At 44.6% G+C, this 22,746-nt stretch overlaps 1 protein-coding gene across 1 annotated transcript in view; it reads right to left on the bottom strand.

Annotated features, from left to right (window-relative positions):
• The window catches only part of LOC148148338 (monocyte chemotactic protein 1B-like), a 104,061-nt gene extending 88,630 nt beyond the window's left edge, over positions 1-15,431 (bottom strand). Inside the window, exon 1 of the mRNA XM_087993260.1 lies at positions 15,379-15,431. Within this exon, the coding sequence (XP_087849386.1) occupies positions 15,379-15,415 (37 nt within the window). The 5' untranslated portion in view covers positions 15,416-15,431. The remainder of the gene's footprint in view (positions 1-15,378) is intronic.
• Positions 15,432-22,746: the final 7,315 nt, after the last annotated feature.

Here is a 22,746-nt window from a genome sequence, read left to right as displayed (position 1 = left end):
CTGGTCCAGTCCGTAAGTTTGGTCCATGTCCCTGAACACAGTGTCCTTGCTGCAGTATTACGATGAGAGTTGCCATGGTGCATCTTTGAAGTGCAGAAGTGTCTTCAAAGAAATGGCATGAGCGTTTCTGAGGTTGGCACATATTGGATGCCAATGTCCATGGTCATGTGGTGTTTGTGGCTGTGGAACGTGCCTTGAGATGTTGCTGCACAGTGTCTGACATGGAGCTCCAATGGAGTAAGTGCTGAGCTGAATTTGTCAGGTAGCCACTCTGCCTTTCATGTCAAGTTTTCCTCATATCGAGCTTATTTTGCAAGAAGGCTAACATGGACAGTTTAATATTAGAGAGGTAAGCTGGACCACCAACAAAACACTCAATGGGATGGTGCAACTTGTTCTCAACATCAAGATGGACCTCACTGCACTGCTCATCCAATTCTGCCATAAATCTCAGCACAGCCCATGGTGCCCACACCACTATAAGATTCCACCCACTTTTTTTGATTAAAAATAACACATTATGAATTGACACAAGTTTGCACTGGGAAGGATTCAAACCACGATAGACACTCTGTTGTTATCATCTTATAGGGTCTGACAGGGATGCTGAGACCCTATGGATCTAGGGAACAAGTCAACTGGTGTATGGTAAATAAGGGATAATTGGGTGAGAACTTGAACTGATGACTAAATGGAAAAGAAGTAATCAGTGTGTTTGGTGTTTAATGATGTGAAAGCCGGATACAATTCTGACTGAAACGTATACACGTGGACTCCGTCTGAATAAACTTTAACCTCTGATGTTTGACACCAATCAAGAGCAACAATTGATCAAGCGACAAAGCAAGAAGCCATGCTCATTTCAAAGATAGGAATATAGCCTGTTCATCATAGCAAGTACTTTACCAGCTTCAGATAAAAAAAACCCACTGAAGTGCAAGCCAGCTCAGTTACCAGGTGTAGACTGCATACAACTCAGACCATGCTGTCAAGACAGGCGGCCTGAGTACACTCTAAAAACTAGTGCAATAATACTTAATGGTGGGTGAGCTGTTAGTCCTCAATGATAGGCTAGTGATGTCTATGGAGATATGGATTAAGGGGATTAAATAAATCAGCAATGTGAGCTGAACACTGAGGGAAGAGTCTGAGATGGAGACTGACGGTGAAGCAACACTCTGTTCTAGACTGCAGTGATGTACATACTGAGAATGAAGCATTGGAATTACTTTATTATGCCTACATCCAGATTACTGACAGAATAGAACAGATATGGATTCCCAGCCAGATCTATTCTAAGGAGATTGGGAGGTAGCTGGGCTGAGATGAAGGGAAGACCAGGCTGTGATACGGATCTCCCTTCCATTGTCACCCTCATTCCAAACCAATAAGCAATTGGGACAATGCCTCAGCACTGATCCCAGTGGCACTGCACTATTTACAGTTACATCTGCCAACCTGAAAAGAGCCTTTTTTTCCTGTGGGCTAACTAACCCGCTAGCCATGTTGATATATTACCTGTATATCAGAGGGCACCAGTGACTGAGGAGGATTCTTGGAGAAGTCAGCTTGCTCTAGCCAACAGACAAGGGGATGGTGGAGAATCCACTATCTAAGAGCAGGAGAGAGGGAAGGTTCAAGCATTGGCATTGAACAAAGAAATGGTCACGCCCCAACGGGCAAAAAAGAGATAAGGCCAGAGTTAATGTACATAAATTCAGAGTATAATGAAACAAACTGGGAAACTGGAGTAGAAATTGCTCTAGGGGATATGACATAGTAACTATGACAGAAACGTGCGTCAAGCCAGAAGAGGACGAGCTACTGAACATCCCGGGTTATAGGGATTTTTTAGTGGAAACAGAGGGTTGTAGAAAAAAAGAGATAGCTTAGCTGTGTTGGTCAAAGATAATATCAAGGCTTTTGAATGAGATGCATTCCTGAAATAGAATCCATATGGTTGGAGGTGAGAAACAGGAAGTGAACAGTGTATTAACAAGGAAAGATTAGTGAAGAATAGAGTTGGGCCTTCCAGGAATAGGTTGTTCACTGAAGCAAACAGTATGACAGAGACACTAAATGAATATTTTGCTTCTGACTAATTTAGCAAATTAGAAAATGGTGACAGTTGTCCAATTGAAAATGTAACTATTGAGCAACTGAGCAGTATAGCGATAGATAAAGAAAAGGGGCTAAAAAAAAAACTGGCTGCACTCCAGATAGAGCAATCACCAGGCCCAAATGGGATGCATCCCAGCCTGCTGACAGAAATACGTGAGTAAATCAAGGAGCCATCGACAGAAATTTTCCAGGCCTGTCTGAACACAGGATTAGTCCCAAGGACTGGAGGATTTTAAATGCGATAACATTGTTTAAGAAAGGGGTAAAATATAACTCAGGAAACTACAGACAGCTTGATACAAACTACAGCTTGATATCAATAGTAGAAAAGCTGACAGAAGCCAAAATACTTTTTTCTCCAAGTTAATACTAGACAATCAATATGGTTTTGTCAAGAGCAGGTCATGGCTGATAAAATTAGTTGAGTACTTTGACAGGCAGATGAAGGTAATGCTGTGGATGTTGTATGCTTGAACTTTCAGAAAGGAATGAGGGATTAAAGATACAGGGAAAGATTGGAGAATTTGGGCTTATTCCCCTTAGGGCAGAGAAGATTAAGAAGTGACCTTGACAAGGTAAAGACAGATATTCTGTTTCCCCAAGTTGGTATGTCAGTAAGTAGGGGATCAAGATTGTCAGTGAGAGAACTAGGAGTGAGATGAGGAGAAATCTCTTTACTCTGAGAGATGTTAGGATTTGGAATGCACTCCCTGGGGGAGTGGTCGAGGTGGATTCCCCATTGAAGATTTCAAAAGAGAGCTGGATATATATTTGAAGTTGGAGAATGGGATGAGCTGGGTAGCTGTTTAGGGAGCTGGTACAGATATGATGGGCCAAATCATCTCCTTCTCTATTGTAAACCTCTGTTTCTATGATTTTGCAAATGCGTCATGAGCTCTTTAATTCTGTGCAGAAACCATGAGCTCATTATGAAATGTATCCCAGTCTCTCTCGTCCAAACAATATACTTGCATCTATAAAGGCAGAATCACTGAACAAACTTCATCATTATAAGTTAAACAAGAGTTGCCTGAATGGTTCTGCTTGCAGCATGTCTGTTTAAGTGTATATGAAGATTTAAGTGATCACTTCTTGCGCAGTTAAACGTTAATTATATCAATGGCCACAAGGTGGTGGTATTTCATTACACAGAGGAACCTCGAATCTCCAAACGACATGGGACGGAGCATTTTATTCAAATAATCAAATGTTCAGATAAGCGTCATAGAGTCATAGAGATGTACAGCACGGAAACAGCCCCTTTGGTCCAACCCGTCCATGCCAACCAGATATCCCAACCCAATCTAGTCCCACTTGCCAGCACCCGGCCCATATCCCTCCAAACCTTTCCTATTATATACCCATCCAAATGCCTCTTAAATGTTGCAATTGTACCAGCCTCCACCACATCCTCTGGCAGCTCATTCCATACACGTACCACCCTCTGCGTGAAAATGTTGCCCCTTTGGTCTCTTTTATATCTTTCCTCTCTCACCCTAAACCTATGCCCTCTAGTTCTGGACTCCCCCACCCCAGGGAAAATACTTTGTCTATTTATCCTATCCATGCTCCTCATAATTTTGTAAACCTCTATAAGGTCACCCCTCAGCCTCCAACGATCCAGGGAAAACAGCCCCAGCCTGTTCAGCCTCTCCCTTTTGTGGGCGGCACGGTGGCACAGTAGTTAGCACTGCTGCCTCACAGCGCCAGAGACCTGGGTTCATTCCCACCTCAGGCAACTGTCTATGTGGAGTTTGCACGTTCTCCCCGTGTCTGCGTGGGTTTCCTCCGGGTGCTCCGGTTTCCTCCCACAATCCAAAGATGTGCAGGTCAGGTGAATTGGCCATGCTAAATTGCCCGTAGTGTTAGGTAAGGGGTAAATGTAGGGGTATGGGTGGGTTGCGCTTCGGCGGGTCGGTGTGGACCTGTTGGGCCGAAGGGCCTGTTTCCACACTGTAATGTAATCTAATATCTCAAATCCTCCAACCCTGGCAACATCCTTGTAAATCTTTTCTGAACCCTTTCAAGTTTCACAACATCTTTCCAATAGGAAGGAGACCAGAATTGCACGCAATATTCCAACAGTGGCCTAACCAATGCCCTGTACAGCCGCAACATGACCTCCCAGCTCCTGTACTCAATACTCTGACCAATAAAGGAAAGCATACCAAACGCCTTCTTCATTAGCCTATCTACCTGCGACTCCACTTTCAAGGAGCTATGAACCTGCACTCCAAGGTCTCTTTGTTGACCTTACCATTAAGTGTATAAGTCCTGTTAAGATTTGCTTTCCCAATATGCAGCACCTCGTATTTATCTGAATTAAACTCCATCTGTCACTTCTCAGCCCATTGGCCCATCTGCTCCAGATCCTGTTGTCATCTGAGATAACCGTCTTCGCTATCCCCTACACCTCCAATTTTGGTGTCATCTGCAAACTTACTAACTGTACCTCTTATGCTCGCATCCAAATCATTTAAGTAAATGTCAAAAAGTAGAGGGCCCAGCACCAATCCTTGTGGCACTACACTGGTCACAGGCCTCCAGTCTGAAAAACAACCCTCCACCACCACCCGCTGTCTTCTATGTTTGAGCCAGTTCTGTATCCAAATGGCTAGTTCTCTCTGTATTCCATGAGATCTAACCTTGCTAACCAGTCTCCCATGGGGAACCTTGTCGAACGCCCTACTGAAGTCCATATAGATCAGATCAACCATTCTGCCCTCATCAATCTTCTTTGTTACAAGTGAATGTCGGATAACACAGTTTAGCCAAGCATCGGGACCTTGCGATCTTATTCGAATAATCCAACATTTGGATAATCGAATGCCGGATAATTGAGGTTCCTCTGTAGTGCAAGATATAAGAGATTACAACAGGTCAGACAGCATCCATGGAGTGAGAGCCAGCTAACGTTTCGAGCTGAGATGTCTCTTCCTCATGGCTCTGATGAACAGTCATCTAGACCCAAAACATTAGCTTGCTTGCTTTCTCCATGGATGCTGTCTGATCCACTATGACCTCCAGCATTTGTTGTTTTCAGTACAGACTCCAGCATCGGCAGTAATTTGCTCCTATAAGATGCACGAGCCCTTGTAAGAGAGGGAGGGCTGAGACTCCAGGGTGCAATCCAAAATGAACGTTTATGTTTCAGGTTGAGAGACATTACCACTGAACCACAAGAGCCCATGAAAGAATTATAAATTACTTACAACTCGATTACTCAATTAATATTTCTGGCTGCTGGTATATTTTAATGCATCTTTGGAGGTATCCTATAATTGTCCACAATTTGAGTCACAGGGAGAGCTCTGGTAGTGTGTGTTTTAACAAGTTAAATTATGTGCTTAAAGAAATTGCTTTGAAACATAGGTAGCCTTATAGGGTTAATTCTAGGAATCGAATATGACAGAGAAAGTGAAGAGAGACTCTCACAAGCCTATTAAAGCATTCAATTAATATTCAAATGAATGCACCCAGATAGAAAATACAAAGTTAGCAAGCAGGTAAGTTGGCAGTTAGGAAGGCAAATGGCATTTTGGTGTACGAGGAAATTGGGGAATGACAATAAGAAAGTCTTGTCAAGTTGTGCAGGACTTTGATGAGACCACATCCAGATACGGTGTGCAGTATCTTTGGTCGTCACAGTTGAAGGAGGCACTACTGCATAGATCTTTGAGAGAAAGTGAGGGCTGCAGATGCTGGAGATCAGAGCTGAAAATGTGTTGCTGGAAAAGCGCAGCAGGTCAGGCAGCATCCAAGGAACAGGAGAATCGATGTTTCGGCCATAAGCCCTTCTTCCTGAAGAAGGGCTTATGCCCGAAACGTCGATTCTCCTGTTCCTTGGATGCTGCCTGACCTGCTGCGCTCACTACCGTATAGATCTACAAGATTGGTTCCTGAGATAAGAGGAGGGTCCTATGTTGAGACTAATTAGATTAGGCCTACGCTCTTTAGAGTTTGGAAGAATGAAAGGTGACCATTGATCCTGAAGCTCTTGACAGGGTAGACACTGGGGAAACTAGAACAGGAGGGCACCAACTCATTGGGCAACACGAGGTGTTGGTCATCTAAGACTGCGATGAGAAGAAATGACTCAAACTGTCATGACATTTTGGAATTGATTGTTCGCCAAGGCTGGAGATGTTTTATTGTTATGTAAATTCAAGGCTGATTTAGATTCTGAATCTCTCAAGGAATCAAGGTATGTGACTAGTTGGTGGGAAAATGAAGTTGTCATGGTTATACAGAATGAAGAGCAGGCTAAAGGAACCCCATGTCCTACTTGTGCTTCTGTTTTGTCCGCTGTCCTGAAAACCCATTAGCCTGCCAGTAATCACCCTGCAGAAATCCTCTGTTTTGCTACAGCTAGTCAAACGATACCTGCAAGGGACAGGGTTTGACTGTAATCACATGGTTCACGGCTCAGATCAGGAATGAATGTACATGTTAAGCAGACCTACTGCTTCCACAAGGAATATTACATATTCAAGTAACCCTTTAGTTGCTAGGATCACTCTGGAATAGGCCTACAGTACTCAGCTGAGAACTTGTACACTTAGCAACCTGAGCTCGTCAGCAGCTCTCAGGCAAGAAGCTGCCAAACACATGGAGAATGGAGAAGGAGGAACTGAAAGAGCAGGAGGAAGTTCATGAAGAAGTGGAGGAAGAGGAAGGTGAAAGGAACCTTTCATATAGACAGCTACATTCAGGCCAGGCTTGACATCATCACAGAAGTCATGTGTTTAGTGAATAAGCACAAATGTTGCTTGTTCATTAGCCAACAGTCCCACACTTTCTGTCTTTGCTTTATCATTAATAATCACGCCATTCTCATTGTCTGCCGGCACCAAGTTAAGACAATCAGAAAATCCACATTCAAATCTAATTTTATAACTTCACTCATTAAATAATGTGTGCATCCTTCTCTTTGAGCCTGTCTTCCAGATATCTGCTTTCCTTAGGTGTTCTTAACAGGTACTTCCTCAATGGCTGCAGCATGTGAGTTGAAAGCTGCCTGGAGATTGCGATGGTGAGTTTACAGCAGCTCTAGCTCTGGTTCTGGAGGGCCTGTTGTCAGCCTGTACCCCTTCCGCCCTGGTGTTGGCCTGTACTCCCCCCACCCTGGTGTTGGCCTGTACTCCCCCCGCCCTGATGTCAGCCCGTACCCCTTTCGGCCTGGTGTCGGCCTGTGCTCCTCCCACCCCGGTGTTAGCCTGTACTCCTCACGCCCTGGTGTTGGCCTGTACTCCCTCCCGCCCAGGTGTCGGCCTGTACCACTTCCGCCCTTGTGTCGGCCTGTACTCCTCCCGCCCAGTTGTCAGCCTGTACCCCTTCCGCCCTGGTGTCGGCATGTACTCCTCCCGCCCAGGTGTCGGCCTGTACTCCTCCTGCCCTGGTGTCGGCCTGTACCCCTTCCGGCCTGGTGTCAGCCTGTACCCCTTCTGCACTGGTGTTGGCCTGTGCTCCTCCCACCCTGGTGTTAGCCTGTACTCCTCACGCCCTGGTGTTGCCTTGTGCTCCTCCCGCCCTGGTATCGGCCTGTACTCCCTCCCGCCCAGGTGTCGGCCTGTACCCCTTCCGCCCAGGTGTCAGCAAGTACCCCTCCCGCCCTGGTGTCGGCCTGTAACCCTTCTGCCCTGGTGTCGGCCTGTGCTCCTCCCATCCTGGTGTCAACATGTACTCCTCCTGCCCTGGTATCGGCCTGTATTCCTCCCACCCTGGTGTCGGCCTGAACCCCTTCCGGCCTGCTTTCAGCCTGTACCCTTCCGCACTGGTGTCGGCCTGTGCTCCTCCCACCCCGGTGTTAGCCTGTATGCCTCACGCCCTGGTGTTGGCTTGTGCACCTCCCGCTCTGGTATCGGCCTGTACTCCCTCCCGCCCAGGTGTTGGCCTGTACCCCTTCTGCCCTTGTGTCGGCCTGTACTCCTCCCACCCTGGTGTCAGCCTGTACTCCCTCCCGCCCAGGTGTTGGCCTGTACCCCTTCTGCCCTTGTGTCGGCCTGTACTCCTCCCACCCTGGTGTCAGCCTGTACTCCCTCCCGCCCAGGTGTTGGCCTGTACCCCTTCCGCCCTTGTGTTGGCCTGTACTCCTCCCACCCTGGTGTCGGCCTGTACGCCTCCCACCCTGGTATCGGCCTGTACTCCTCCCACCCTGGTGTCGGCCTGTACCCCTTCCGCCCTGGCGTCGGCCTGTACTCCTCCTGCCCTGGTATCGGCCTGTACTCCTCCCGCCCTGGCGTCTGCCTGTACCCCTTCCGGCCTGGTGTCAGCCTGTATCCCTTCCGCACTGGTGTCGGCCTGTGCTCCTCCCACCCCGGTGTTAGCCTGTACTTCTCACGCCCTGGTGTTGGCTTGTGCTCCTCCCGCCCTGGTATCGGCCTGTACTCCCTCCCGCCCAGGTGTCGGCCTGTACCTCTTCTGCCCTTGTGTCGGCCTGTACTCCTCCCACCCTGGTGTCGGTCTGTACTCCTCCCGCCCTGGTGTCGGCCTGTGCCCCTTCTGGCCTGGTGTCGGCCTGTACCCCTTCCGTCCAGGTGTCGGCCTGTACCCCTTCTGCCCTGGTGTTGGCCTGTACTCCTCCCGTCCTGGCGTCAGCCTGTACCCCACCTGCCCTGGTGTCGGCCTGTGCTCCTCCCGCCCTTGTGCCGGCCTGTACTCCTCCCACCCTGGTGTCGGCCTGTACTCCCTCCCGCCCTGGTATCGGCCTGTACTCCTCCCAACCTGCTGTCGGCCTGTACCCCTTCTGCCCTGGTGTTGGCCTGTACCCGTTCCGCCCTTGTGCCGGCCTGTACTCCTCCCACCCTGGTGTCAGCCTGTACTCCCTCCCGCCCAGGTGTTGGCCTGTACCCCTTCCGCCCTTGTGTCGGCCTGTACTCCTCCCACCCTGGTGTCGGCCTGTACTCCTCCCAACCTGCTGTCGGCCTGTACCCCTTCCGCCCTTGTGCCGGCCTGTACTCCTCCCACCTTGGTGTCAGCCCATTACCCTTTCGCCCTGGTATTGGCCTGTACTCCTCCTGCCCTGGTATCGGCCTACTCCTCCCACCCTGGTGTCGGTCTGTACTCCTCCCACCCTGGTATCGGCCTGTACTCCTCCTGCCCTGGTATCGGCCTACTCCTCCCACCTTGGTGTCGGTCTGTACTCCTCCCACCCTGGTATCGGCCTGTACTCCTCCTGCCCTGGTATCGGCCTACTCCTCCCACCCTGGTGTCGGTCTGTACTCCTCCCACCCTGGTATCGGCCTGTACTCCTCCTGCCCTGGTATCGGCCTACTCCTCCCACCCTGGTGTCGGTCTGTACTCCTCCCGCCCTGGTGTCGGCCTGTACTCCTCCCGCCCTGGTGTTGGCCTGTACCCCTTCCGCCCTGGTGTCAGCCTGTACCCCTTCTGCCCTGGTGTCGGCCTGTACTCCTCCCGCCCAGGTGTCGGCCTGTACCGCCCAGGTGTCAGCTTGTACTCTTCCCGCCCTGGTGTCGCCCTGTACTCCTCCCGCCCTGGTGTCGGCCTGTACCCCTCCTGCCTGGTGTCGCCCTGTACTCCTCCCGCCCAGGTGTCGGCCTGTACCCCTCCCGCCCTGGTGTCGGCCTGTACCCCTCCTGCCTGGTGTCGGCCTGTACCCCTCCTGCCCCGGTGTTGTCCTATCATCTGCCTGTTTTCAGTCTGTACTCCTCCATCTGAGGTACAGCATGTCAATGTAATCCTTAACAGTCATTTTAATTCTCTCCCACTTTTACATTGGGTCCCCTCTATTGCTCTATTGAAGCTGAACAGATGCTCAAGGAATGGTTTGTCGTATTACAATTAGACACTTTGCAGTCTTTTGGACTCGACATTTACTCAGCAATTTCAAATGATACCCAACTTCCCCTTTCTTTCATCCTACAACTGTTTGTAATAACTATATCAATACCATTTACACTCCTCTATGCCCACACCCTCGGTTTTGTTCTTGTCCCATTACCATCTCTTTTTGACCTTGCACCTTTGTCAATTTGTCACTCTTCCCCTCCCTAACTTGCTGCTTAAAATCTGTCATCTCTATCGAGATCTCATAAAAGGTCATCAGGTTGGAGGTCAGTGCTGAATTTTCACCACAGAGACAAGCAAGAGGAGCCGAATTTGTTTCGAGTGAGAACCCGTCTCTGGGAGGGTGGAGGAATGGATTAAAGTCAAAATGTTCACATGGGTGAACCTTTAATTAGCATGGAGACCAATTCGCTGCCCAAGTCAGGGCAGAGGTCAAACAGGGGATGTGCAGTTTCAAGGAAGCACAGTAGAAGATAAACAACAGGGAGGACACTTCAATAAGGAAAAAGCCTCTCAGCCCTCTCAGCCACTTTTTAAAGACTTTAAGTACAAAAACAGCAGAAAAATAGCCAGCTGAACCACCACAATTGTGTGTGTGCGAGGGTTGAAATCTCTGTCCAGAAGTCTTCAATTTTATGTCCAACCAATCACGGGAAGGTCTGCAGGAGCACTGTCACTGCAGCTTTCACACACTTGACTTGTTGTGAGCTGAAGATCAACAGAATAATCTCTCTCTAAAAACGCTCTTAATGAGTCTAACTGCCTGCCTAGCATGTGGAATGGTGACAGTTTTCCAGTGTCCAGAACTCAGCTCCCCAGAATGTCCTGCACTAATACTTCTGAGGGTGACCTACGGTGTAATCCCTGAAGTTCCATCCCTAGATCCTTTGCCTCCTTCCATATGCGACCTGACTCGCTTAGTATTTCTCGGATTTTCCATTAGCTGACAGTCAACAGAAAGGAGGGGCAGGGGATCAGAATGTTATCACCCTGAGAGCAGTTTTCTGTTCCACATAGCTGTAAGTATAATGGAATGTACCTCTGGAACTATAACAGGCGTCTTACCTAGACGTATTTGCTAATCAGAGAGTGCATCACAGCTACAGAAACAAAGATTGTTGAGGAAGGTTTGTCTACTGAGTCAGTATGGGTGGAAGTTAGGAACAGCAAGGGAACAGCCACCTCATTGGGGGTTTTCTACAGACCCCCTATTAACTGTAGAGAGATTGAAGAACTCATAGTGAGGCAAATTTTGTAAAAATGCAGAAGTAACAGGGTTGTTGTTATGGGTAATTTCAACTTTCCCAATTTCGACTGGAACCTCCTTAGTACAGATGGTTTGGATGGAGCTGTTTTTGTCAGGTGTGTTCAGGAGGGTTTCCTTACTCAGTATGTAGACAGACCAATGAGGGGAGAGGTCACTTTGGATTTGGTGCTCGGCAATGAGCCAGGACAGGTGTCAGATCTCGCGGTTGGAGAACACTTTGATGACAATGATCACAACTGCCGCAAATTTATCATTGCCTTGGAGAGGAAAAGGAGCAGTTACGGAGGGAAGGTATTGAATTGGGGAAAAGGAAATTATGACGCTATCAGACAGGAGTTCGGAAGTACAAACTGAGAGCAATTGTTCCATAGAAAGTGCACAGCAGACATGTGGAGACTATTTAAGGAGAAGTTGTTGTGAGTGATGCACAAATTTGTTCCTCTGAGACAGGTAAGATTAAGGAACCTTGGATGATGAGAACAGAGGAGCTTCTCGTTAAATGGAAGAAGGCAGCGTATGTAAGATGGAGGAAGCAAGGATCTAGTACAGCTTTAGAGGATTACAGGCTTGCTAGAAAGGAGCTCAGAAATGGACTGAGGAGAGCCAGGAGGGGGCACAAAAAAGGTTTGGCAAGAAGGATTAGGGAGAACCCAAAGGCATTTTACTCATACGTGAGGCATAAGAGAATGATCAGGGAGAAGGTAGGGCCAGTCAGGGTTAGAGTAGGGCACTTGTGCGCAGAGTCTGAGCAGATAGGGGAAGCGCTAAATGAGTTTTTTGCTCCGTTTTTCACTAAGGAAAGGGACCTTGTTATAAATGAGAATTTTGAGGAGCTGGGATACAGGCTTGACCAGATCAAGATTGATGAAGTTGATGTGCTGGAAATTTTGGAAAACATTAAGATCGGTAAGTCCCCAGGGCCAGACCAGATTTATCCTCGACTGCTCCGGGAAATGAGAAAGGATAACCGGCACTCATAAATTGCCGCTTGTTTACAATCAAATCAGTTATCCAAATGATCAGTTATCCGAACAAAATACACCCCATCCATCTCATTCAAATAGTTGAGGTTGTACTATACGCCCAACAATATGCTTCCTTCTATTTCTTGATCAAACTCTCAATATCCCTTGACATCCAGGTTTCCCTGGAGATGCTGCCCTTGCCCTTCAATCATAGGGGAATATGCTGCCCTGAATTCTCACTATATTAGTTTTAAAAGACCTCCGAAATCCTGCGAAAGATTAGAAAGTAAAAACAGCAGAACACCATCAAACATGCATGATGGTGAGCATGGTCAACTTTACCTCAGTGGGAATAGACAAGACAGTACTGATTCCGTTCTGTTGCCAGGCACAATGTATCTTCCGATAAGGTCTGGAAGTTGGTTTCAGCAACATCAGCTACCCAGTATATAAGGCTTCCCACTAACATGTGCCCCCTGCCAATTAGCAGCATGGCTAACATGGGCACCACAGAGCCTGCCAATAAATATAACATGCTCTCTGTTTTATACTTCTATATGAAGATTCCATCTCTCCTTTATTCTTTTAGCTTAAAATAATCTTTTACCAAAGGTTTGTCAGGAAAAAGAATGATTTATTTCTCTGTTGTTATGGTGTTGTTTGACTTTGGTTTTCTAAAGGCATTTATATAAGAAGGATCTTCACCATCCCTTATTTATTGGGTGGTTCCTGTACTCCTGTAGTTGGTACATTTTCACGACTGAAAACAAAAATACTGGACATCACAGTGGGTCAGACAGCATTCATGGAGAGAGAGCAAGCTAACATTTTGAGACAAGATGACTCTTCATCAAATGCACTAGGTGTCATTTTACCGTATCTCTTTCCAGGCCCTTTTGTTTAGTGGCTGAACTGAGTACTAACTTACTTTTTAGCAAGTGTGTGTGTCACTTCCATGCTTCCTTCTAGATATATCATTTTCTTGTGAACTGTGATGAAGTCGTTCATAGTTAACTAACACAAATCTTTATCTTTAATCATTTTTAATATCTAAGTATGTCCTACCTAACTAGTTGCACTTATTTCTCTATCAAACCTATATATCAAACAAAATAGCACTTGACTGCATAATGGTTGTGAAGAAAGAGTCTATAATCTGAAAGTGATCCCCTCAGGCAAATAGTGTAAAAAGTTCATGGGACAAACTTGGCTATTGCCGTTGGGTCTAATAGAATTGAGTAAATTAAGAAAATTTGGTTAGGGACAGGATTGAGTACTACACTGATTGAGAGAGACAAGGAGATTGATTGCTGTACACAACTCAAATTCCTGACTTGTTTCGAACATGAAAATATTGTGCCAATAAAAATAGTGTCAAAGATGTATACTGTATGAAATATTGTTAAATAGACTTTCTAGACTTTTGCTTGGTTTGTCATGAACAGAAGGAGCAATATCCCAGTCTCCTCTTTAAAATGAAGTCAGTTTGGTATAGTGAACAATCGCTCAAGTGAACGTCTCCAGATCAACTCTCTTCCAGGACCAAAACTTTGCAAATGAGCCAACAATGTGTTTCAGCTAATAGTATTCTGAGGGGAACTTGAAACTGTTATAGGAATATAGGAGCAGAGTAGAAGCTCCTCGAACCTCTCCCATCATGCATTAATCCTGGTTAATCTGAATCCTAGATCAATTCCGTTAATCTCCTTGGTCAGCAACAATTTATCAAGTCCAGAGTTTCAAGTACTGATTAAGCTGGCATCTGCTTTTCGCGATCATAAGTTTCATGTTTCTACCATTTCTATGAATTGTTTCATAACTGTTTACTCTTCAGTAGGGATTGTTCTTAAACCTGATGTACAGAATTTATTTTATAATTACATTCAAAGTTAAAAATTGATAAAACTTACCAGTTTATATACTGGTGACCTACAGGAGGACATTGCTTTTCAGTCTTGGGCCCTATGTGGAAGGATGCTTTGCAGGATCTGGCTTTTTTAAAATTCATTCATGGAATTTTATTGCCCATTCCTAACTAGCTTAGTTGCCCAGAGGGCAGTTAAGAGTTCAACACATTGCTGTGCGTCTAAAGTTACATGTAGGCCAGACCAGGTAAGGAAGGCTGAATACTTCCCTAAAGGGCATTAGTGAACCAGATGGGTTTTTTTCCTGATAACTGACAACATTTCATGGTCATCATTAGACTCTTAATTCTAGATTTTTAATTGAATTAAAATTTCACCATCTGTGACAGTGGAATTCATACATGGCTCCCAGAACATTACCTGGGTCTCTGGATTAATAGTTGAGTAATAATAACATTGCCCCCCCCCCCCCCCCCCCCCTTGTAACCAACTTGTTCAGAGATGTTATTATGCATCTCTGGAGCAAGTAAGACTTGAACGTGAGCCTCCTGGCTCAGGGGTAGCGACACTACCACAGCACCACAAAACTCCCAAGCTGAACAACTGCCAATGGGGAACATTTAGGAATAATGATCATAGTGTCTTAGATTTAGATTAGCTATGAAATAGAATAATATTGAGTAATAATACTTAATTAGAGAAGGGTCAGATGAGCAGGCTGAGAACTGCTTGATTTGGTTAAGGTAAATTAGAATGAAAGATCCACAGACGAATTATAATTGAACAATCACAGCCTTTATGTAGATAATTCAGGCAGAGCTTAGATTATTTCATAGGAGGGAAATAGGGCTATCAAAGCCAGAATTCACTGGTGATGAAAGGGATGAAGTCAGATGAAGCAAAAGTAGGGTGTGTCACAAGTTGTAAAAGACAGTAGACTAATCTAATTAATTTTACTTGGATGAAGAAACAAAACAGTAGCTGAAGGGAATGAAATGGATGTAGATTTTTAGCAAGTGTTTCACAAGCAAAAGCTGGTGAACAAAATCTACTGTCATGGAGAAGGAGGGTCAGTAATCAATTGGATGGCAAGTTGGCTTAAGGAGTGATGATAAATGGTTATTGTTCAAATAAAAAATGGTAGACTCTAGTGCTCTTTTAGTGTCAATGCTTCTTTTTTTTTACTAATAATAAATGTTTTTGATTTTGAAATGCAGATTAAAATTTCAAATTTTCACTATGATACCAAATTTGGAGGAGTAGCAAAGGGTGAGAATGACATGATTTGCCTGCAACACGACAGACAAGTGAGCAAAATGAGAATGGTGAATGAAATTTAATACTCACCACTTACTGGATATTGTGTAATTGACCAGCATCCCTGATGTCATCTTTACCAACCCGTTATGCACCCAGGCAACCACCATGGAGTCCAGAGTTACCCTGCACAGTTCCTGAAATTTGTCTTAGACGAGGCTGACAAGGTGAATTGATGCCTCACTGATGCTAGGATTTTGAGGTCCTTTCGGACGTACAGACAGGATGTCCTTCTGTCCCAGGACCAGGAGTGGAGGGCACGACACCAGGAGTGGAGGGCACGACACCAGGCAATGCCAGCCTGATCCGTGTTCGGTACCAAGGTCAGAGCGGTCTCAGCTGTCTGGAGGAATGCCAAGAAGTGTAGGAAGAGGTTTAATATCATTTGCCACTCTGCCAGCATAATTGCCACTATCTCCTTTCCGATACCTTACGGTCACTGCCCACTCTGATCATACCCAGCTCCCATCAAGGCTCATGCTCTATCACTCTCAGAATTGCCTGCAATATCTTGCGCTCCCTCACTGCCACCCACACCATCCCAAATATTACTAATGCTGCATTGCCCTCTGTGTTGTATTATCAGTGGCTCGGGACACCATCCCTGTACCAACCAATCTGCTACCCATTTCCATCTCTAGTAATACCCATCTCTCTCTCTCTCGTATGCCAGGAGGGCCACAGCCCACAATGGGACACAATCAATACAGATGATAGGCTAAGTGACATTCAGCTCCTTAAATGGAAAGGATCATGACTATTGCTTCCCCTGATTGGCTGACTGACCATATCCATACTCTGGTATCAGGCCCATGGACATACTGTGTGGGATTCCTGGGTGAAGACCTTCTTTGTTAACTTGAATGAGGCCCACTGACAACCATGAAAAGCTTGTTGCCTTTGTGTTTGTGGTAAAGGACAAGGCAAGGCTGAGATAGTACGGGCCTGGTAATTCTGGCTGAGGGGTGAAAGAGAATATATCCAAGGCAAAGCAACACAAGGCATGGATGTTGTGAACTTCCGGGTGGGGCTCAATGTAAGTGAGCTCCATGACAGCAATAAAACGGCCTGGAGTTGCAGCATGATCCACCTAACTAGCTGGGTGCATGTCCCTGAGCTATCCTTGCTGCAGTATTACATTGGTAGCTGCTAGTGCAGTCTGAGGTACTGCCTGGAAGTTCAGAAGTATGCTGTAAGTGGACCGGAGATGTGCCAAAAGCTTCTTAGAGGCTGACATGTCACATGATGCTGTGCATATGCCACTGAAGCCTGCCCTGAGTATTTGGTGCCTAAATGAAGTCTTTTTGTGACCTGAAGTTGCAGATACCCGCTCTGACTCCCACGATGAGAATTCTTATCATCTAGCTTGTTGAGTATATTTCATAAGACAGGACATTGAAAATTAATTAGGTCAGTTGTGGTAATGATAAAATGCAAACCCAATCTCTAACCCCCTTAATTACAACTCATTACAGACTGGTGAGAAATATGTCTCGCCATACCATAAAAACATGGTGTAGAATGCACCCAATGTTGAGATAGGACTCACCAGGCACTGTCACAGATCCCATTATAGTCCACATCATTCAAGGCCATATATGATTCCTTCCTCAGTGAGCAAATTGAGACCAACAGATTTCACAAGTTCAGGTATTTGAAGATTAGTTTGTGCTTTAAAGGGAAAAGAGGCCAAACATTTTGTTGATGTGCCCTGTTGATAAGCAAGAAGGATATTTGTATTATATTACATTTACATTTATAAATATGAATAAATATTTGGATAACCTATTGTAATGATGTTAATTGAGAAATAAATGTTGGTTAGGAAATTAGGAGAAATTACTGTCCTCTTTAAACAATGCAAAACATGTTTTACTGACACAACATCTGAGGCCTTTGCAAAAGTTGGCACCTCTGCCATTGGAATTCACCAGCTTTGGACTGAAATGAAACCCTGGGTTATATTCTCCATTCTATGGAGTGAGGCATTAACCCATGTCTCACCGACTCAGAGATAAAAATGATACCCTGAGCAAGAAATGTGTAATTTGGTCAGCAAAAGACAAAGCATCTTTGTCGGACTTTGAAAATGTATATTTCTTTTCATGAATTGATCTCAAGCCTTAAGCAATTTCTAGCTTTCAAAATAAATTTGAATTCTGCCAGTGTTAATGCACATAGCTGCGACACTGTTAATATAAAGTGTCGAAATTTCCTGTGAATGCTTGTGTCTAAACTATAAATTACAGATTCAAATGTTATTTTATGACATCACCTGGGAAAGATCTATTGAATCATAAATTAACTTGTGGATTTGCTATTCACTTTTAGTTATTTGATATTTTGAAGCTCAAATTTTTGAATAAACATTAATACTGAAAGGAGATATTTAATATTCTCTGTTTCACATATTAATACATGAATAAGTTCCTAGATAATTTTCAATGGCAGGCGTTAATTATTTCAGAGACAAAGCGCTTACATTTAATGGTTAACAATTCCACTCAGCTTGATTGATGATATGGCATCAGGAATAAAATTATTTATTATTGCAATCATTTCTGACTATCATTTGCCTCTTACAGTAATCATATACGCACAGCTCCAGTTCCAGGTAGTTTCAGTCTCTGAATGACGGAAGTGTAAGTGACTCAGTGCAAGAGGAAATTACCTGTTAAAGTTACAAAATGTGATTAAATCTAATGAACGCAACCTGATCTATAATTTGATGTAAAGAAGGACTTGTACTAAACGCAACTTGAGTACCACAGAATATATTGCCGCTGAAATCTTTTTGAAGGGGTTTCAGGAAATATTTTTGTAGGATCAATCAATAGAGAGAATGTACTGTGGATATTAACCTCTAATGAGGCTGTAAAATACTGAAACAGATGAAGAAATTGCTGGGGAAACTCAGCTGGGTCTGGCAGCATCTGTGGGAAGAAAGCGACATTCAGTGACTCTTCATCAGAACTCTGAAGTCTTGAAGAGTCACCTGACCCAAAACTCTGCTTTCTTCCCACAGATGCTGCCAGACTTGCAGAGCTTCTCCAGAAATTTCTGTTTTTGTTTCATATCTGCAGCATCCGCTGCTCTTTGTTTTATTTTAGTGAAAATTGTTGACACTGGCCCTTAAATATTTCAATGTCCAGTTTGGGCAAAGCATTGGAATGTAAGGTAAGAGGTGGAGGAGATGGTGCAAGGCAGAGGGAGAGGTGTCAGAGGGTGAGACTCACTGGTAAAACAGGGTCACAGATGAGGCCATGGGTACATCACTGAAATCTAACCATTTTAGTCAGTAAATATCTCGGAGGGGAGTGGAATTTGGGACAATGTGAATTAATCCATTTCAGCAGAAAAATAAAAAGGCATAGTATCTAAATGTTTGAAATTGTTTTACTGAGGTTAAGTTGAGAGGTTATGCTTCTGTTACATAGGTATTGGTGAGACTAAATCTGAGTACAGTATTGGTCACCTTCTTTAAGGAAGTATGGAAATGCATTAGAAGCAATTCAGAGAAGGTTTATTCAATTAATACCTAAAATGAATCAATTATCATATAGGGAGAGGTTGGACAGTCTAGGCCTATGTCTGCTGAAGTGGAAAGGGTCACCCATTTAAGGAAGAAACTTTTTTTCTCACAGAGGGTTGGGAGTCTTTGGAAGTCACTTCCATAAAAAAAGAGTAGAAGCAGGGTCTGTAAATATTTTTAAGGCAGGGGTGGATATCTTTTCAATAAACAGAGCGTGAAAGGTTTTTGGAAATAAGCAGGTCGGCATGATCATATTGAATGGCAGAGCAGCCTTGAGGATCCAAGTGGCTGATGCCTGTTGTTAATTTGTGTCTTTGTATTTTCATTTGTATGTACATAATTTCACAGGATCACAGAATGGTTACAGTACAGATGGAGGCCATGCAGCCCATCAGATCTGCACTGGCTCTCTGAAGGAACAATTTACCATGGAGAAAGTGTTGGTACTGTGAAGGTAAAAGGTGCCTTAATGTCTGAGGGAAGCCAGCGTTGCTACAAAAGAGTTCCATTGTAGTCACCTCGGAGGATTGTTAGAAACTGAAAGTGCTGTTGAAGGTCATTCATACCATGCCTTGATGTCATAGGGAAGCCAATTCATCAGTGACATTTTAAAATTTTATGGATAAAGAATCTAGCTGTTAGGAACAGAGAAACAGGAGGAGGCCATTCATCCCATCAAACCTTCTCCACCATTCGATTATACAACGCAGAAACGGACTCTTCAGTCCAACTCATCCACACAATCGTCTTCATAAGAAATTCACAAGTTTAACGCTACCCAGAAATTGCAATGGAATAATTGCTGGTTACATCAAGGAGCATCTCCTTTGTAAAAGCAATCCAAGAGATAAAAACTTGCTCTAGTCAAGAACAGAATCAACCAGCCAATAAACTGTCAGGTCTCAATCCAAAAATACATAATTGTTCAAGTGCAAAGGTCGTGTCTTTTGGGAGAATAGTAAAACCAGACCACCTGAATTTGTGATGTCAGAGACGTAGGGAGAGATGAAGTGGTGGTAAATACAATTCTATACATATATATCTAAATAATCATTAATAAAAAGAAGCTTGAGGGAAGGTGTTAAAAGGGTTTAAGGTTAATGCTTTGAACGCATCAACGCAGGAACTTAATGGATTAGGACCTTGAGGAAAAGGATAATGTGGGTCATAGAGTCATACAGCATGGAAATGACCCTTCCATCCAATTAGTCCACACTGACCATGTTCCCAAACTAAACTGGTCTCACTTGCCTGTGTTTGGTCCTTATCCCTCCAAACCTTTCTTATTCATGTACTTATCCAAATGTCTTTTAAACATTCTAACTGTACCTGCATCTATCACTTGCTCTGGCAGTTCATTCTACACACGGACCACTCTCTGAGTAAAAAAGTTGCTCTTCATGTCCTTTCGAAAACCTTCTTCTCATCTTAACAATGTGCCTTCTAATTTTGAACTCCCCCATGCTCGGTAAAAGACTGTTGCTATTCACCTTATCCATACTCCTCATGATTTCATAAACCTCTATAAGGTCTCCCTCAATCCCCTATGATCCAATGATAAAAGTCCCAGCCTATCCTACTTATCTTTATAACTCAAACCCTGCATTCCCACCAAAACCTGGTAAATCTTTTCTGAACCCTCTCCAATTTAATAATATCCTTCCTGTAACAGGGCAACCAGACTTGTATACTATACTCCAGAAGAGACCTCACCTATATCCTGTGCAAACCTCAACATGATGTCACAACTCCTGTACTCAAAGGTCTGAGCAAGTGTGCTAAAGACCTTCTTAACAACCCTGTCTACCTGTGACAAGAATTTCAAAGAATTATGTACCTGAACCTACAGGTGCCTCAGTTCTACCCAGGGCTTTAGGGAACATCTCCGAGACACCCGCACCAATCAACCAAACCACCCCGTGGCTCAACATTTCAACTCCCCCTCCCATTCTGCCGAAGATATGGAGGTGCTGGGCCTCCTCCACCGCCACTCCCTCACCACCAGACGCATGGAAGAAGAACGCCTCAACTTCTGCCTCGGAACACTTCAACCCCAGGGCATCAATGTGGATTTCAACAGCTTCCTCATTTCCCCTTCCCCCACCTCATCCTAGTTTCTAACCTCCAGCAAAACTGTCCCCTTGACTTGTCCGGACTTGTCCAACCTGCCCAGCTCCTTTTCCACCTATCCACTCCACCCTCTCCTCCCTGACCTATCACCTTCATCTCCTCCCCCACTGACCTATTGTACTCTATGATACTCTCTCCCCACCCCCACCCTCCTCTAGCTTATCTCTCCACGCTTCAGGCTCTCTGCCTTTATTCCTGATGAAGGGCTTTTGCCCGAAACGTCGATTTTGAAGCTCCTCGGATGCTGCCTGGGTTGCTGTGCTCTTCCAGCACCACTGATCCGGAATTCATTAATTGTGTAAGTCTTACTCTTGCTTGTTTTACCAAAATGAAATGCCTCGCATTTATTCAAATTAAATTCCATCTGTCACACCTCAGCCCATTGACCCAATTGATCAAGATCTCTTTACAATCTTGGATGAGCTTCTTCACTGTCCACTATACAACCCATTTTGGTATCATTTGCAAACGTACTAACAATGCCTCCTATATTCACATCCAAATTGTTTGTATAAATAGCAAACAAAAGTGGACCCTGTACCGATCCCTTGTAACCCCACTGGGTGCAGGCCTCCAGTCTGAAAAAATAACCTTCCACCACCACCCTCTGTCTCCTACTGTTAAGCCAATTTTGTATCCAACTGGCAAGCTCATTCTGAATCCCATAAGGCCTAATTTTACTAATCAGTCTACCATGTGGAACCTTGTCAAAGGCTTTACTAAAGTCCATATGAACAACATCTACCAATCTGCCCTCAATCTTTTTGGTTACTTCCTCAAAAAACTCAAGTTTGTGAGGTATGATTTCCTCCGCACAAAGCCAGGCTGACTATCCCTCATCAATCCTTGCCTCTCCAAATGCATATAAATCCTGTTTTTCAGAATCACCTCCAACAACTTACCCACCACCAATGATAGGTTCATGGGTCTATAATTCCCAGGCTTCTCTTTATAGCCTCTCTTAAATAACGGCACAATATTAGCCAATCTCCAGTCCTCCAGCACCTCAGCTGTGGTTATAGATGAGACAAATATTTGTGCAAGGTGTCCACAATTTCTTCTCTAACTTCCCACAACATCCTGGAATACACATGATCAAGTCCTGGAGATTTACCCACCTTTATATTTCTAAGGTCTGTAGCACTTCCTCTTCTGTAATGTGAAATGTTTTTCAAAACATCAATATTTATTTCCTCACATTCCCTAGCCTCTATTCTTTTCTCCACAGTAAAACTTGACTCAAAATATTCATTTAGTATCTCTTCCATCTCCTGAGGTTCAACATATAGATGACCTCGTTCATCTTTAAGGGGGCCTATTTCTCTCTCAACCTTTTATGCTATTTTGCTCTTAATGTGCTTGTAGAATCTCTTTGTATTACCCTTAAGCTTCTCTGTCAAGGCTATCTCGTATGCTCTCTTTGCCCTTCTGATTTTCCTCTTAAGAATGCTCTACACTCTTTATACTCTTCATGAGATTCATTTGATCCCAGTTGTCTAGATTTCTGATGAAGGGCCATTGGTGAAGTACCAGCCTCACCACACAATCAGAGCACATTTGAGACTCACTTTTAAAACAGCTTAGCTTTTCAATTCTCCATTTTAGAGCTCACTGACACTTTACTTTGCAATACTGCTGCCAGGTCATTTTGTGCGCTAGGGCAGGTGCCCATCTCATACATCAGAACAGGGTCCGTCTAAGCTCTAAGCTTCCATTCTTAGCACTCATTCACTTTGTGCCTAC

This window comes from Chiloscyllium plagiosum, unplaced genomic scaffold (assembly GCF_037043375.1).
Source record: "Chiloscyllium plagiosum isolate Xiang-an unplaced genomic scaffold, Cpla_swu_hap1 HiC_scaffold_13, whole genome shotgun sequence".
Taxonomy (NCBI): Eukaryota; Metazoa; Chordata; class Chondrichthyes; order Orectolobiformes; family Hemiscylliidae; genus Chiloscyllium; species Chiloscyllium plagiosum.
The sequence above is the reverse complement of the archived record's forward strand: the minus strand, read 5'-3'. Positions and strand labels throughout refer to the sequence as shown.